We start from the raw sequence: 18,629 nt of genomic DNA, 5'->3' as shown, positions 1-18,629 counted from the left end.
ATCATGCACGTATACTGTATTTGTTTATTTCAGTAAGAAAATAGCTGCTTTGACTTAATTGATTTTATTAGGTTTGCAGGACATGTTTACAGAGGCAATAAACTTTTTTTTTTCTTCTTCAGGCTTTCACATCAATAAGTTAATTAAATTCTAGTTAAAGAATTCTACCTCACTTGTCCCATGACTACACCTGTAGTATGTATTAGTTGGGGTAGGATTACTGGTCAATGGATGAGCAAGAGAGCGTAACTTGACTTTTGGATATCGGGAACTTGAGGTTTTAAAAAGTTTTTTTGCTTGCAGAGTGAGCAGATTTGATCTTGGTGTCCTTGAATCACAGATGTGGAGCCCTGCATAATACCATTTTTGTAGATCTTTTAAAATATATTTTTCAGAGTAAAAGAGCACTTTAAGTGTTTATTTTCATTCAGCTACATATTCTGCATCCACAAAAACAATACTATATTATATGACATTTGCTACTGAGGCACACAAGAATACATATTATGTAAAGAAAACTTTGTAACAGAATGACTGAGGTATGACTTACTTTTCATTAACAGATGTACTATGTAAGTGGATACTTCACGTGTAGTTGAACCACTCATGGAGGTTAACTTTCTTATGTGCAATACTAAAAGTTGAACATTTTTTCCATTATAAACCAGGATTCCTGAAGATTAATGTCTTGGCCACCATAGATGACTTTGGGCTGAAATGTGATGTACAATTTGTCAATCTAGCTGTAAATTTAAAAAAATCCATCTCATAAGTATTTTTTCCTTGCAGCGTTGCCAGAAATTTTGAATGCAGTTTTAGATTTTTAAGATCTAAAAGAGGAATTGCTTAGTTCCCCAAATTTGTAGTATGTCTTTAATAATGATATGGCTTTTTGATACAGAAAGTGATAGACAATTAAAAATTGCTGAAGTACTGAGCCATGTGTTTTAGCTGCTTTAAATATGTATTAATATTCTGATGCCTTATTTACTTAAATGCCATGCTGCATTTGCATAACAAGTGTGTGCCCATATTAATGGACATGTGGGGAATTATTAGGTTAAAGGGTAAATAAATGTCAGCATTTGCATACAACAAAATAGTGGCACATATATGTAAATTGGTGGTTCGATCCTACATAACAAGAAGAAGTGTCATTCTTTCAGCCTCATTCTTCTTTGGTGTTACAGTTCTTCTGGAAGAATTTTGCAGATATAGAATTATGAAGTGGTGGTGTAGTTAAGGCCCCAGACTGTAAATCAGGAGATCTGGGTTCAGTTCTCAGGTTTTCTCTGTGCTTCAGTTCCCCATCTGTAAGACAGGAATAATTCTTTCTTTCTCTCACTCTTTGACTGTCTTGTCTATTTGTATTAAGTTCTTTGCTGCAAGGATTATTTCTTACTATCTGTATTAACTACATCTAGCCTAATAGGGCCTCAGTCTTGTTTGGTTCTTTTAAATGCTGCTATAATACAAATTAGTAGATGATTATGTGTTATGGGCTACTTACCACGTTAGCGGCTAAAAAATGACACTGACATATGTGTATTTAATCTCAAGGCTTCTGAAGCAATAAAGCACCTCAGGCACTGATATTTGAGGTCTATAGTGTTTCAGTGCAAGGCTGAAAATAATCACCCAACAGCAGTGATCTGATGGTTAGAAATAATCAAAGATTAGGGTGAGTGTATGGTCAGCCCTGCTGGAGTTGCTCTCAGCCCTGAGAGTAAAATCTACAGTCCATCATTTCCTGGGTAGCAGGGGCTGGCCCACTGGAACCGTGATCAATGTGCAGTCTGACATCTGAAAGGACAGTAATTCATAATAATTCCAACAGCATCTCAGAACTGGAAATCTTCCATGTGATGTTTTAGTCTGTGTACACCCACAGAGTCTTTCTCCAGAGCAGGGGTGGCCAACCTGAGCCTGAGAAGGAGCCAGAATTTACCAATGTACGTTGCCAAAGAGCCACAGTAATACGTCAGCAGCCCCCCAGCAGCTTCCCCCACCCTCTCCCAGCGTCTCCCACCCACCAGCAGCCCCGCCAGTCAGTGCCTTCCCCTCCCCGCACCGCCCTATCAGCTGTTTTGTGGCATGCAGGAGGCTCTGGGCAGAGGGGGGGGAGGAGTGAGGGCAGGCTCAGGGGAGGGGGCGGAAAGGGGTGGAGTGGGGGCAGGGCCTGTGACAGAGCCAGGGGTTGAGCAGTGAGCACCCCCTGGCACATTGGAAAGTTGGCGCCTGTAGCTCCAGCCTTGGAGTTGGTATGTATACAAGGAGCAGCATATTAACTTCTGAAGAGCTGCATGTGGCTCCTGAGCCACAGTTTGGCCACCCCTGCTCCAGAGCCACAAGAAATGGAATGGATGCTTAAATAAACTTGCATCTGCTGTTTGCCCCAGTACACATTGCAAGCAAGGACAGAAAAAAATCATACTCCTCTTCATTTTTATAAGAGTGGTGGATCATACAATGCTTACCTGGCCTGTGTGTGCCAAAATTGGGCTGGCAGCATTATCTAGCTAGGTCTCAGAGACCTGGGTAACAATCCATGATGGAATCAGGAGTCGTAGCAGCCTTATTCAGACCTAGTAGTGTGTGTGTGTGTGTGTGTTTGTGTGTTATGGGTAAGGCTAAGATTATGTAACAGAGGTCTCATAAGACATGGAATCCGTGACTTCCAGAGACCTATGTGCCGTTTTCCACTTCAGTCCTGGGGCAGCAGGGCAGGAGCTGTCAGCCGGGGGGGACTCCACTGCTCCCAGCAGGCGGGGGAGGGACACGGACCCTGGAGCCACAGCAGTGGTGGGTGCTGGACCCCCTTCCATCCCCATTTTGTCACAGTTATTTTTAGTAGAAGTCAGGGACAAGTCATGGGCGTCCATGAATTTTTGTTTATTGCCTAAAAAGAAAAGGAGTACTAGTGGCACCTTAGAGACTAACAAATTTATTTGAGCATAAGCTTTCGTGAGCTACAGCTCACTTCATCGGATGCATAATATATATATATATAACTGCAGTCATGAGAAATCCCCTAGCTACCACCTGAGCTGGAACAAGAACTGTACCAGGGGAAAGGATTCGACCCAAACTAGGAAGGAGTCCAGTCTGTGATAGAAGCTTATTGAAACATCTCTGAGGGATACTGAAGGGGGACAACACACCTGAAAGAATCATGGTGAACCAGTGACAGTTATCCACTGACAGGACAACCACAAGAGTATAGCATGGTCTCCATACCCAGGCTGAAAACACAAGTGACCAGGAAAAAGGAAATCCGAGGACACACTGTGATGTCAGGTTTCAGAGTAACAGCCATGTTAGTCTGTATTCGCAAAAAGAAAAGGAGTACTTGTGGCACCTTAGAGACTAACCAATTTATTTGAGCATGAGCTTTCGTGAGCTACAGCTCACTTCATCGGATGCATGTCAGTGACTCACCAATTCCTCCCCCCTCCCCGCTCTCCTGCTGGTAATAGCTCACCTTAAGTGTTCACTCTCCTTACAGTGTGTATGGTAACACCCATTGTTTCATGTTCTCTATGCATATAAATCTCCCCACTGTATTTTCCACTGAATGCATCTGATGAAGTGAGCTGTAGCTCACGAAAGCTTATGCTCAAATAAATTTGTTAGTCTCCAAGGTGCCACTAGTACTCCTTTTCTTTTTGCGAATACAGACTAACACGGCTGCTACTCTGAAACCTGTTTATTGCCTGTGACCTGTCTGTGACTTTTATTAAAAATAACTGTGACAAAATCTTAGCTTAATTATCGGTATCAAAAGGAGGCTATTAGATACTAGGTATAGTGATGTCGCCTAAACTTGCAGAATTTGTTGAGTTAAAAAAAAAAAAGAGAGAGAGACACAATGCATGGATTTTCTTCTTGGCCTAATGAACTAGTGTTTTTTTCATAATGTACTTTGTTTCTTTTTTCAGGTTTTCTCAAACAATGATGAAGCCCTCATTAACAAAAAGTTACCCAAAGAACTTCTGTTAAGGTAATTCTAGTTAACTTGTGCATAAAGAGTTACAATTTGAATGTGATGCTTAGATTTGTGTGGCTTAGTGAAATGAAATATACTGTTCTTATGTAAGTCTGTGATTCAAAATAAATAGTTCATCTGATTTTATTTTTTGACAGTCCTTGAACTTACATTTTATTCTGAATGGAGAATGTAGCAAAATATATGGCTTTGCTCCGGAAATCTGTTTTAAAGTATGGTAATTACATTATACTGTTAAGTGCCAATTTATGCATTGGTAATCTGGTCATATTATCAGATAAAGCAGTAAGAGACTATATTTGGAAAGCTTCGGTTGATACAGGATTCTTAAAAAAACAAAAAAACCCAAACTTTTGGGGATCTAACAAAAGTGCGGATATTGTTTGTCTGCTCTGTTAACTGCATATTGAATAGACTAAAAACTTTTCCTTGTCACACAGTATTACCTTCATATTCTATATGAATAGCATTCTGTTCTTAATGCAATTATTCCAGTGGCTGTTTGGGCTTTTTGTTATAAAATCTCTTTTGTTATTAAAAATAAATGAAAACATGAAAGCTTTCAAAAATTTCTTTTAATGAGACACCTCCTGTAACTGTGTTTTTGTTGCTGTGTGCTACATATAGTTCAAGCAGACTGGGAATGAAAAGAGAGAACAAGCAGACTGAGATTTTATTCATGCTAATTCAGCCAGCCTTAGACTTGCTGGAGTGTTGTTGTCTCTTCTGGACAGGCTCAAAGTGGTCAGGAGTTAGCTACAGTGTATGCTCAAAAAATACAATATGTGGTTAAAGAATTGATGGATGTCCCAGCTCTCACACCTGAGTTGAACTTTATTTCAAATAAAACTTTAACCACCTATAATGACAACATCCAGTGCTGAAATATCTGAAGACATTCCATTTTTGTATGAAGCCAAACCTGGCCTGAAACAGACAGCTCAGTAGTTTGCTTGACATGGTTGTAGTTCTCATTACAGCACTTCCTTTATGCTAACTTGTCAATATATACTTTGGTGCAGTTGCCATTCTTTGTGGTGGTGTCACTAGAATTGAGTTCACACTACATCCTTCATACATTGAAGAGAGGCATAGGTTAACCAATGTGTCCTCACGTCCTTCCTAATTTTAAATGGAAGAATGTTTGCAATGCTTTGTATTTTCTATCTTGTTTTAAAAGGACTGTTCCCAAAATATTATGCATGCTTCAAATGTGTCCATTTGCTAGAACACTGCTATTCTTGTGGCATCAAAGAAACTAATTTATGTTTAAAGAAATTAGACTAATTTTTTTCAAGTAAGCTTGAATTTTCTTTGAGGGAAAAATTAATTCTTCACAGTGAACGTGGTGTAGCTTGCATCTACAGACTTGTTAGAAAATCTCTGGCTGTTATATTAACACACAGCACATAGCACAGTGTGCTATATTAATACATTTTAAAATATTTCACGTCTGCATATGAACTTTCAATTTGTCAACATTTTTTATTGTCATAAGTATTTTTCACATCTTGAAATTGCAGAGATTTGATATGAGAACAAATTTCTAACAATTTCATTTTGTATTGTTGCATTCCAAACTTGTGACCCAGAGGCCCATTAGTGCCAGCTGTCAGAAGGTTCAAAGTTCTGTAACAGCAATTCCTAACAGGCCTGACAAATTCACTATAGCTAGCACACTGCTTTCATGGTATTTATCCATAAATTATGTCATGTGAAGTCTCTAATAAAAGTTTCTCATACTGATCCTCAGAATGATTGTGACATGTATGTACAGATGATATTTAAGGAGTTGTGTGTATGTACTGAAAATACAGTGTAAAGTCTATATCCAAGGCAGAGTTGACAAAGGGGTTTCTGCAAAACAAAGGATGTATATTCACCTTTCTGCCTTGGTTCACGTGTAAATTAAACATCGTAAGCCAACACCATGGAAGCCAAGCCTTGTTAGCATACAAAGTCAACATGAGAATATGAAGTCCTCCTGGAGACAGCACACCAGGGAATAGGGGGACTTCTTAACTCTGGGGACAAACAATGACTTTGAGAAATGTAAGGGTAAGGCAAAAAGACACCTCTTTATCCTGTACCTGAGGAAGTAATCAGGGAGTGTGATCACATTCATGATAACCGGATCCCAACCTGCGCTGTTTGAAAGCACTGTGAAAGACTTCTGACGTGAGAGAAACTTCTTTAGGCAGAAAGTTAGCCTGTTAAGTTTAATGTCGAGAAAGTATACACTGATTTTGTTTTATATGTAACGTTCTGTTTCCATTATCTGTACTCACGATCTCTTAAGTCTTAACCTTTGATGACAAACTTTATGATTAGGGCCCTACTTGAATTGCAGGATGATTGCCAAAAAAATTGAGGCTGAGTTGTGGACAAGTAACAATGGACCTTATTATTTGTGATAGTAAAGTCCATTATTACTTTTCCACAGGTTTCCACTGTTGGCCGCCTGGGGGCTGAGAGTGGGGACTCCCACTGTCAAAATTGCTATGGAAGCTTAATATTGTGGAATCCACAATTTCTGCAGTATAGCAAGTTAAGTAGAGTCTTACTTATGATTTGCTTTCACTGTAAATATAGCTCAGTGCTGTGATATTATATAGGAGCTTATCCTCAGTTGAGTCAAACAAGCTGGTGTGTACACTATTCTCTTGAGGATAGCAAACTTGGTATTTCTGTGAGTAGCCAGTGATGGGTTGGATATCACAGGGGAATGCTTCAAAGGGGCTTGGGGGTTGGGGTGTACCTATTGCTGACCTGCAAAGCAAAGTGAGGGCTACCATTGCCCCAAAGAGATTCTGTCCATGGCTAGCAGTTTCGTGGTGTCAGGATGCTGGCACACATTTAAGCATGAGCAAGCCTGTCTCTCACTGAAGGCAGGAGGGTAACAAGGTGACCCTCAGTCTTAGGCACCCTAAGAAAGCATCATAACTGTATGTGGACTGCTTGTTAAAATATAATTTGTCCTGTCCTCCTTCTAGCAGATACTTACATCTTAAGATCTGTCATGTTCCTGAGATAACTGCACATCTGACCCTCTCATGCCCTTCTTGAGCGCATCCCACGTAAGTCTCAGGCCTCATCTTTCTTGTGGCAGGATCTCACAAGTCTCTCCCTCCAGACCAGGGACTTAAGCAGCAGACTTCTGCAATTCATTATGATTATCTCAGCAGGTCTGACTTTAATTAGCACCTGCAGTCCAGTAATTAGCCATTGTTCACTAAGCAAAGTACTGTTTGTTGAGAACAAAAACATTACAGAGAAATCATGTAATACAAACAATAAACAGTTTACATGTAGGTCTAGCTTACCAGGCAGTCACCCATTTTCCACATGGAGACCCTGATAGAATTCATGTATTTCAGGCCCGTTCTGTAGGGCCTGTCTCTTGTACAGAGTTTTCTATCAGTTCTTGGATAGAGTGGTGAGTGACTTCTCTCCCTAGGTCAGGGCAGTAACTTTATATGGCTTCAGTTTCTCTATCTGTGAGGCCTCTTGAACCAGGTCATACCAGTATATGCTATTTTCCCAGGGAAAAAGACTTCTACAGATTTGTTACCTGCATAAGGGATTTGCATTAATTACCACCCCAGTGATTTTATTTCATTCAGAAACTAATTTTTAGCTTATTCATTGAGCCAGCAATGCAATTATGAGCCCGTTCATAAAGATACACATAACATTTATAAAGTTGATACAGTGATCTTTGAATAGTCCATGTGCCCATTGTATCTTCAGAGTAAGATTCTGAGTCTCATGACTTCCCATTTCCTTTTTCAGTTCTGCATTCCAAATATGGCCGCCTTTATTATGGCAATAACCAACCACATAACTGTACCAGGTATCTTTCCTGATGCCTCAAGACCACTGCTGTCACACCTGGGGGGAAAGTAAGCTGGTACGGTGTATAGGTAAAAAGTGGCTGGCGGTACTGGTCTGTACTCAGCTGATGTTAAAGCGCTGCCGCGGCAGGGCTTTAAGGTCCTAGTTAAAGCGCTGCCCCTTTTGTGCCCCTCCCCAATCAGTGGCCCTGCCCCAGGGGTGGCACAAAAGGGGCAGCGACATTAAAGTGCTGTGGCAGCAAAGGACCATGCTTTAATGTCGTTGACCCTTTTGCACCCCCCTTGGGCTGCCGATGGGGTGGGGGCAAAAGGAGCAGCTGCCCCGGGGCTGCGATTTAAAAGGGCCTGTAGCTCCGGGTCGGCGGCTGCTACTGCAGCAGCTGCCAGAGCCCCAGGCCCTTTAAATCGCCGTTGGAGCCCCGGGCGGTGCGGGCCAGGCAGTGTGGATGGGCTGGCTGGGGGAAGCTAACCCCCAGTCCTGCCCCTTCTTCCCGAGGCCCCACCCCTTCTTCCCAAGGCCCCGCCCCTTCCAAGGGCTGGAGCTGGCCCCCATACCGTTAAGTGTTGAATGTTACTTTCGTGCCTAGTCACACCCCACTTATCAAAATTCCTTTCCTGCACCTTTTTCCTTGCAGCCACTATTCCCTTCCGAAATAATATTTTCTTAGCTAATCACCTAACAACCAATCAATCATTTCCAGTGTGTAGTCTGCCTGTTTTACAGTATAGATATTGATTTGATGTGCAGTCAGTCATACAAATGTAGTGCTGGAAGGCACCTCAAGAGGTCATATAATCCAGCCCACTGTGCTAAGACAGGACAAAGTAAGCATGGACATTTCTGGACAGGTTTTTGGCTGTTCTTAAACTCCAATGACGGGGATTCCACAATCTCCCTTTGAAGCCTAGGTCAGTAGGAGAACCTCAAAGATATGGACACCAGAGTTACGAACTGACTGGTCAGTCACACACCTCATTTGGAACCGGAAGTGAGCAACTGGAAGTAAACAATCAGGCAGCAGCGGAGAAAAATACAACCAGGTACTGTACCTCTATTGCATCTTAAAGGTAGGCACATCTGGGCTTTCACGGCACTCTTGTTAAGAAACTGGCTCTGAGCCTGTCGCCTGCAGTCTCTCCAGGTGCACTATCAGCCTCGGGGGCTAAAACCAGCTGCCTGTGAGCCCCCAGTCCACGCAGTCTGCTCTGAGGAGCATCCTGTCCCGCTCACAGTGACACAGGGGCAGCAGTTCCTCTGCCACCTTCTAGCAGGACTCGCTGAGCCCCCACTGCCAGCCCAAGGCAGCCTGAGCAGGGAGAGCAGGAGCAGCACTGGGGTCTGCACCACTTTCCTGTAATCTGTGGGCACTGTTTCCGCCCCCCGCCCCCCTTCGGCCCGGAGGGGAACAAGCTTGCACAGGTCACTCCAAACCCGGGAAAGAAGCTGGCACAGACCGAGCTGCTGAGGCGGCAAGGGGCAGGAGCTGCTGCTCTTGCAGCTGGAGCTGAACCTGGCCTGGAGCTTGAGCTGCTGGAGCCATAGGCGCTGACTCCGTGGGTGCTCTGGGGCTGGAGCACCCACAGGAAAAAAATGGGTAGCCCCCCGATCAGCTCTCCCGCCACCCCACCCAGTGCCTCCTGCTCGCCTGCGGGCCCTGTGGATCAGTGCAACCCCACCCTACCCACGCCTCCCACTCACCGTGATCAGCTGTTTTGTGGCGTGCAGGCAGGAGGCTTGGGGGGATGGGGGAGGAGCGAGGGCATGACGCACTCGGGGGAGGGGATGGAACTGGGCAGGAAGAGGCAGAGTGGTGCAAGGTGGGGCCTTGGGAGAAGGTGTGGAATGGGGGCAGGGCCTGGGGCAGAGCCGGGGGTCAAGCACTTCCTGGCACTTTGGAAAGTCAGCACATGTGGCCGGGGCCTGAGCTGCTGCTGGCATGCTGCACTCTGGAGGAGCATCTCAGTTTTAAAGAGCTGCAGCCTGCACCGTGTGCCCACTGAAGTGACTCAAGCTTTGTCCGCAGCTGTGCTCCTGAGTTTGAGGGGTGGGGAAGGAACGGGCACTAGTGGCAGACTCTTGGCCACTCCCTGCTGCGTGCTTCCTCTGGAGCATGGCAGGCAGTGCAGAGAGCAGGGCGAGCCTCGGGGAGAGGTGGCTGTGGGCTGGGGCTTGTAGCACCAAGGGTACAGGGCAGGCCCACCAGGGTGAGCCCAAGGCAAGAAATAGGAGTAGGGGAGGGAGCTGCTTGCTAACCAGGCAGTGCTACCACATTCTTCTTTGGGTACTTGCACATGTCTTCACCCACATAGGTTTGTGTGCACCCTGAGCACAGTTAACAGAAATTTTTTTGTATTCATCAGGTCGGCTCTAGTGCCCTCTGTGAAGGGCCGTCCTGACCCCGTTCCCATTCAGTCCCTTCTTACTGCACGTGATGTTGGCTGGAATCCTTCATTGCCTAGGCAATTCTCTCCTAGTGGTTTTTCATACCAGTTTTAGTGTAAATAGTTGTTATAGTTAGTGGTTAGAGTAGTTTTTAGTAGTTCTAGGTTTGAGATAGCTTGGACGCCTCCGCACTTAACTTGCAGGCTTGTCTGCCTTCCCGGTGCTGGGGCATGCCTTGGTTGCCGGGTTTCAAGCCCTGCACTGCTTGTGGTAAGCCTGTGCCTTTGAGCGACCCTCACTCGAACTGTCTCAAGTGCCTGGGGGAAAGCTCATAGGAAAGACCACTGCCAAATCTGCTGGGACTTCAGGTTCCAGACCAAAAACGACCAAGAAGCCTGACTGAAGGTCCTCCACATGGATGCAGCCTTAAGACCGGCTTTGGAGCCGCGCTTGGACTGAACACTAAGTACCTCAGCTTCGGTGCGGAGTGCTCCTCCAGTGACCCAGGACTCTCCGTGCTGATCACCGTCCCTGGTTCCTAAGCAGAAGTACCACAAGCAATAAGAGAAGACCAGATTTCCGGTGCTGAAATCGAAGGGAGACAGGGAAAGAGATGTCGGCAACTTCAGTGCCACAGCAAGCTCCTCAGACACCTACAAAAGAGTGACCTCAGTTTAGACAACGCACCAGTCAGTTTGCGGTGCCATCAACTCCTGAGATGTTCACAGTGGCTAGGGACCTTCTCACCCTACTCGTACTAGGATCCCCAGAGGGTCAAGACTTGGCACCGCCGGTGCCACCTGTGGCAGGAAGCCACACCCTGAACCTCACCCAGTGGCGTAACCGCTGTCTAGGGGGGGGAAACCCCTGTTATCAACCACGAGATCACCTCATCAACCATCTCTGGCACCGAGCAGCACAGCGCCGACCCTGAGCACCATAGCTCAGAGTCTTCACTGGAGGTCGTATTCCCCTCCTCAACATAGCATAACATTTTGTAGTTGTGCATTTGATTTTTTCCTTCCTAAGTGCAAAGTACTTCACTTATCTTTATTTAATTTAATCTTGTTGATTTCAGACCAGTTCTCCAATTTTTAAGGTTATTTTGAATTCAAATCTTGTCCTCCAGTGTGCTAGCAACCCTCCCGGTTTGGTGTCATCCACAAATTTTATAAGTATATTTTCTAAGTCACTAATGACAATATCAAATAGTAACAGACCCACAACAGACACCTGTGGGACCCTGCAAGAAACTCCTACCAGTTTGACAGCAAATCATTGATAACTACTCTTTGAGTATGGGCTTTCAGTCAGTTATGCATGCATCTTATAGTATTTTCATCTAAACCACATTTACCTAGTTTGCTGATGAGAATGTCCTGTTAGACTGTGTTGAAAGCCTTAGTAAAATCAAGATGTCTCACATCTACAACTTCCCCCCCATCCACTAGGCCAGTAACCTTGTCAAAGAGAAAATTAGGTTGGTTTGGCATGATTTGTTCTTCGCAAATCTGTGTGGACTACTGCTTATAATGTATTATCCTGTAGGTGCTTACAAATTGATTGCTCAATAATTTGTTCCGGTATCTTTCCAGGTATTAAAGTTAGGCTGATTTGTCTATAACTTCCCAGGTTGTGTTTGTTCTCTGTTTTAAAGGTAGGTAGTATATTTGCCCTTCTCCAGTCCACTGGGACCTCACCCATCTTTCATGAGTTCTTGAAGGTAATTTCAAAAATATTTCCAAGATTGCTTCAGCTAGTTCCTTAAGTACTCTGGGGTGAATTTTGTCTGCCAAATTGAATACATCTAACTTATCTAAATATTTTTTAACCTGTTTTCCCCTATTCTGTCTTGTGTTCCTTCCCCCTTGTTATTAATACTAATTGTCGAGTATCTGGTCATCATTACTCTTTTTAGTGAAGATTGAAGCAAAATAGGCATTAAACACCTCTGCCTTTTTGGTGTCATCTATTGTTAGTTCTCCTTCTCTGCTTAGAAGTGGATGTACACTTTCCTTTGGCTTTCTCTGGTTGCTAATGTGTATATATAGAAACTCTTCTTATTACCTTTTATGTTTCCTTGTTAGGCATAGTTCATTTTGTGCCTTAACCTTCCTGATTTTATCCTTACATGCTTGCACTATTCTTTTGTACTTATCTTTAGCAATTTGTCCAAGTATCCACATATTGTAGGATTCCTTTTTGATTTTAAGGTCATTAATCTTCTGTTCCACTTCCCAAAATTATATAATGCCAGTGAAACTACAGAAAATGGTCTCCCATGTCAATCTGAGAATTTCCGATTTTGAAAACAGATTTTGGCTGTTCGGTATAAAGAAGTGTGTCTTATTTATAGGGTTTAATTTTTTTTTCTATGGGGTGTGTCAACTACCAACATGGCCAACATGTACTGTTCTTAAAGAACTGTTTTGATGATGTGGTAAAGATCATACCTTCTAAAATGTATATAATTATCTGTTTAACCAAGAATAAGCATTTATTTGAAGTCTTATAAATTTATGAACCAAAAATAGTGTAATTAATATTGACATCAACCAGCAGCATTCAGAAAGTTCAGTTAAGATAACTAACGTTCTCCAAAATATACACAGTCTGAAAAACCAAAAGCACAGGTTGTGTCTGTGTGTAGTGTTCAATTTTTTTATTGTTTTTCGGTATTACTACACCATAAGAGACTCCAAATTGCTCTACAGACTATAATTAACATCCTCATTATTTTTCACTAAATTAATTCTATATCACCTCCTTTAATTAAGGAGTAATTCAATCTTAGTAGAAAGACTTTGCTCACTGTTTAGGAATTAGTAAGTACTGCTGAAAGTAAAGTGATATCAAACGCTCTATTGCTAGTTGTCATAACAAAATTAGTTATTCTCCCATTTATAGTTATTTATAACAATGTGATATTGACCGTTCTCTATTTTCCACATGTACAAAAAAAAGTAATGTTTAAAAATAAAAGCTATTGTATTTTCTTACCATATTGATATATTTGGACTGTATAAACAGAAGACAATCAAAATCTTGTTTTTATTCATATTGAATTCTTTTTTCTTTAAACTTAGCTTGTTTCATGAAACTACTTATCTCCCTATCCTCATGAAAATTTCACGTAAAACTCCACTTCTAACTTAGTATTTAGGAGAAGCAGGTGCCAGTTAAAAAAATAGCTTCTAAGATGTTCAGCTACGACAGAGTAACCAAGCGATCTTCTTACCGGATATGTTGTGCTTCATTACCATGCTCCCCTCACTTGTGTCGCATCTGAAATTAGACTGTAATCTTTTCAGGGTAAGGACTGTCTTTATATTTGATTTACAAAGTACCTAGCACACTTTATTGTAAATAACAGAAAAGTTCAGCCTTACTGAGTGGGGGAAAGGTCTGTCTGAGGTGGAAACCAAACAGACCTCTTCAAGTCATTGGATGCAGACACAGAGGATTGGGCAGGGCAACAAGAAGACATCTGGAGGGAATGAGTGTCTCCAAGAAGACAGTCTTTGTATGGAGGGATGTCATAAATATAAAGGGAAGGGTAACCACCTTTCTGTATACAGTGCTATAAAATCCTTTCCTTTCACCTGTAAAGGGTTAAGAAGCTAAGGTAACCTCGCTGGCACCTGACCCAAAATGACCAATGAGGGGACAAGATACTTTCAAATCTGGAGGGGGGGACAAAGGGTTTTGTCTGTCTGTGTGATACCTTTGCTGGGAACAGATCAAGGATGCAAGTCTTCCAACTTCTGTAAAGTTAGTAAGTAATCTAGCTAGAAAATGCATTAGATTTTCTTTCATTTTTTGGCTTGTAAAATTCCCTGTGCTGGAGGGAATGTATATTCCTGTTTTTGTGTCTTTTTGTAACTTAAGGTTTTGCCTAGAGGAATTCTCTATGTTTTGAATCTGATTACCCTGTAAAGTATTTACCATCCTGATTTTACAGAGGTGATTCTTTTCTTTAAATAAAATTCTTCTTTTAAGAACCTGCTTGATCTTTCATTGTTCTTAAGATCCAAGGGTTTGGGTCTGTGTTCACCTGTACCAATTGGTGAGGATATTATTATCAAGCCTTCCCCAGGAAAGGGGGTGTAGGGCTGGGGGGGGGTATTTTGGGGGAAGACGTCTCCAAGTGGTCTCTTTCCCTGTTCTTTGTTTAAATCTCTTGGTGTTGGCAGTGTATCAGGTTTTTAACCTAAGCTGGTTCCCAAGGCAAGAAAGAAATCTGTGCCTTGGGGAAATTTTAACCTAAGCTGGTAAGAATAAGCTTAGGGGTCTTTCATGCAGGTACCCACATCTGTGCCCTAGAGTTCAGAGTGGGGAAGGAACCGTGACAAGGGATATCATTGTTTCAATTCCAGGTGGGAAGGAGGCTGATCTATGTGGAGAGTGGTCTACTTTGTGTACCTGTTCTTGTTTAATGACATTATGATCTTAAACCGATATTTGGGTAGACTTATTCTGCAAAGAAAACAAGCTGCTTTTATAATTGTTAATTGCTGCTTAATGCCATTGTCGAAGCCAAAAGAAAAATTACCACATTTGTCAGCTGTTGTGTTGTTAGTTTGCCACTTGGCCAGGGACATTCTTTTCCTTGTGCTATTGTATTGTTGGGGACCAGACCAGCTGCTGGCCTGCTCCCTGACTGATTGTCTAGCAGCGCAGTTAGTGAGCCCTTTGCTGCTTTGGACCTGACAGTGGCCTTAACCCCCCTTAGTTGCTGGTTTATCAGCCCTGCTTAGAAGCCTAGCCCCCACAGCAGACCAGCAGCTGCTGAACACATACCAGGCCCACAGCTGTTCTTGCCCTTGTTTGGTCCCTGCTCCTGCTTATTTTAGTCCCTGCGCCTGCTTTGTTCCACTCCTTATTCCAGCGCCTGCTCCAGCCTGCTTCCAGTCCCTGCTCCCCTCTGGCCTCAGACTTCTGGCTTCAATCCCCAGCTCTGCTTCTGGCTTACGATTCTTACCCTCTAATTCTGGCATTCAGCTTCTGTCTCTCCGGTATTGATCCCTGGCCAGGGCCGGCTCCAGCGTTTTTGCCGCCCCAAGTGACAAAAAAAGAAAACAAAAAACCTTGCTGCCGAACATGGAGGTGGAGTGATGGTGTGGCCGCTGAATTGCTGCCGGTGACCGAAGAAGAGTCGCGTCCCTACCGCCGAATTGCCACCGAGCGTGAAACGTGCTGTGACGGAGTGGATGCCGAATTCTCGCTGCCGCCGAGGGCGGATTGCTGCCCCAGAGCCCAACGTCCTGCCGCCCCTTTACATTTGCCGCCCCAGGCACCTAATTGGTTCGCGGGTGCCTGGAGCTAGCCTTGTCCCTGGCTCTGCCTCTGGCTTAGGACTCTGGTTTACCCTCTGGCTCTGGCATGTGGCTTCTGTCTCTTTTTGGTACTGATCCTTGGCTTATTTCCTGGACTCTGCCTACCTTCGCTCTAGCTCTTAACCGGTAGGCAGAACTCTTGCTGCCACCACCATGCCTGACTGTCTATGGCCTGGTCAGTTACATATATATTAGGAAAAGTGAAAGGTTAATGAATATTTAATTTCATAATTGAGTAAGAATATCGGAGAGGTACTTAGTATCTAATTTAAAAAGTATCTTCATACAACTGTAGTTAGTGCTTTTTCTTTTTCTTTTTCTCTGTATGTATGGTAAAACATTATTTGATTATTCAGTTTATCAGTTACTCTAATACAGGGGTACATCTGAGAAATAGGTTTCTTAACCCCAAAGTATAATGGCAGAAGTTATAAGTCAAATCCAAGACGTTATTGTAAATCTAGACGCAACTACTTTTCTATTGAGATGGCACAACCTTCAACTGCTAATACTCAAGAAGGAATTAAAGACATCTGAATTGTTAATTACAGGAGATATTTTTCTGTTGGTAATAGTAACTTTGACTTGCTGGAAAAATGAAAGGATTTTTTTAGTCTTAAGCTAAAATTTTAATTAAAGCATTAGAAATTAACCCCTTCAAATAGTATAGTTATAGTAGTCTTGTGAAACTGTTTTTGAAAATATTTTAAAAATGTGATGTGTATTTAATACAATGAATATAACAGTATATGATTGAAAAAGGAAGCATGTCTATTACTTACAATTTTGGCAAGAAAAGAGAGGTGACAAAGGTTTTTTGGGAAAAAAAAGTTTATTATTTGAAGTGCTGACATTGTAATAAGACTGAAAACACACTGCCCCAGAAACAAACAATGGACTTGCTTTGAAAGGCCTTTTTGAAAGAGTATAAACCAGGGCTCGGCAACCTATGGCACGTGTGCCAAAGACGGCACGCGAGCCGATTTTTAATGGCACGCTGCTGCCTGCCGAGTCTCAGCCACCAGCCCCGCTCAGCCCGCTGCTGAACCCAGGTCGGGACCCAAGCAGGTATTGTGCCATTAAAAATCCTTCCGCCCCGGCCCATTCTTCTCTGCCTCCCCTCACCCCCGGGCAGGGTGAAGAAGCTTGGTCTTGCCGGCTGCTACTGCAAGTCAGGCAAGCTCTCCCTCCTCTGCTTCTTCTCCCAGCATGCTGGGTTCCTGCCCCTCTTCTTCTCCCTCCCTGCCACCGATCAGCTGGTGGCCCTTGTGCGGGAGGGGGAGAAGCGGAGCCGCAGCACTCTCACTGCTCTGGGGAGGAGGCAGAGAAGAGGTAGGGACGGGGCCTAGGGGAAGGGGGGGTGGAATCAGGGCATATCCCTTCCAGCCCCCTGCCATGAGCCACTCAGGGCTCTGCCCTGACCCCTGCACCCCCACCCCAGGACCCCAGCCCTGACTCCAGCACCCCCTACACATACCCAGCCCCCCTACCCCTTGCCCTGACTCCTGCACCCCCCTCACATACCCAGCCCCCCCACACTCCATGTCCTGACTCTTGCACCCCCCACATTCCCACCCCCATCCTGAGCACCAAACGGGAGCTCCTGCACCCTCCCCTCCACCCCCCCCACATTCCCACCTGCACCTCTCGCACCAAATGGGAGCTGCCCAGGTAAGCACTCCACCCCCAAACCTCCTTCCCCAACCCTGAGCCCCCTCCCTCATTCTAGCTCCTGGCCAAACCCTACACCCCAACCCCCAGCCTGCTCCTTCACCCCCAGCCCTGTGCTCAGTGCACTCCCACCCTCAGCTCAGTGTAGAGAGAAAGGAAGAGAATGGGCTAGAACCAGGGAGAAGGTAGGTACCCACTCTATGTGGGCAGGGCTGGGATCCCAGACCGGCAGCAGGCTGAGCCAGGCCGGCAGCCGGGATCCTGGCTGGCAGGAGCCGGCGGACGGAACCCCAGACCGGCAGCAGGCTGAGCCGCTCAGCGCACTGCTGGTCTGGAGTCCCGGCTGCCGGCCCCACTCAGCCCGCTGCCACTCTGGGGTTCTGCCGGCCCCTTGCTGGTCTGGGGTCCTGGCCACCGACCCCGCTCAGCCTGCTGCCGGCCTAGGTGAATGGAACCACAGGCCAGCAGTGGGCTGAGCGGGCCGGCGGCGTAAGATCAGCATTTTAATTTAATTTTAAATGAAGCTTCTTAAACATTTTGAAAACCTCTTTTACTTTACATACGACAATAGTTTAGTTATATAATATATAGACTTACAGAGAGAGACCTAAAAAACGTTAAAATTTATTACTGGCACGCGAAACCTTAAATTAAAATGAAGACTCTGCACACCACTTCTGAAAGGTTGCCGACCCCTGCTATAGACATATCTATACAGGAGAGAATACCTTTTGAAGTAATTGATTCTGGATACACATAGATTCTAAGGCTAGAAGAGACCACTGTGATTGTCTAGTCTGACCTTCTTTATAACACAGGCCATAGAGCTTCCCCAAAATAATTCCTAGAGCAAATCTTTTAGTAAAACATCCAATCTTGATTTAAATATTGTCAGTGATGAAGAATCCACCACAACTGTTGGTAGATTGTTCCGTTGGTTAATTACGCTCACGATTAAAAATTTATGCCTTATTTCCAGTTTGAATATATCTAGCTTCAGCTTCCAGTCATTGATCACATTATACCTCTCTCTGTTAGACTGAAGAGCCCATTGTTAAATATTTGTTCCCCATGTGCGTACTTATAGACTGTAATCAAAGTCGCCCCTGAATTTTCTCCTTATTATAGATGGACCACCTTAAATCACACTGTAAGGCATATTTTCTAATCCTTTAATAATTCTCATGGCTCTCCTCTGAACACTGTTCAAGGTATCAACATCCTTCTTAAGTTGTGGACAGTGGAACCAGACACAGTGTTCCAGCAGCAGTCACAGTAGTGCCAAGTACAGAGGTAAAATAACCTCTCTACTTCTACTGGAGATTTCTGTTTATGCATCCTAAAATTGCATTAGCTCTTTTGGCCATAGCATCACACTA

General features: G+C 44.0%; 1 protein-coding gene across 2 annotated transcripts in view; it reads left to right on the top strand.

Annotated features, from left to right (window-relative positions):
• FBXL2 (F-box and leucine rich repeat protein 2) overlaps positions 1 to 18,629 on the top strand; it is a 128,696-nt gene that overhangs the window by 23,504 nt on the left and 86,563 nt on the right. For both annotated transcript variants that reach the window (XM_074945489.1, XM_074945488.1), the window contains exon 2: positions 3,939 to 4,000. In XM_074945489.1, the coding sequence (XP_074801590.1) occupies positions 3,939 to 4,000 (62 nt within the window). The remainder of the gene's footprint in view (positions 1 to 3,938; positions 4,001 to 18,629) is intronic.

Source organism: Natator depressus, chromosome 2, assembly GCF_965152275.1.
Source record: "Natator depressus isolate rNatDep1 chromosome 2, rNatDep2.hap1, whole genome shotgun sequence".
Classification (NCBI taxonomy): Eukaryota; Metazoa; Chordata; order Testudines; family Cheloniidae; genus Natator; species Natator depressus.
The sequence above is the reverse complement of the archived record's forward strand: the minus strand, read 5'-3'. Positions and strand labels throughout refer to the sequence as shown.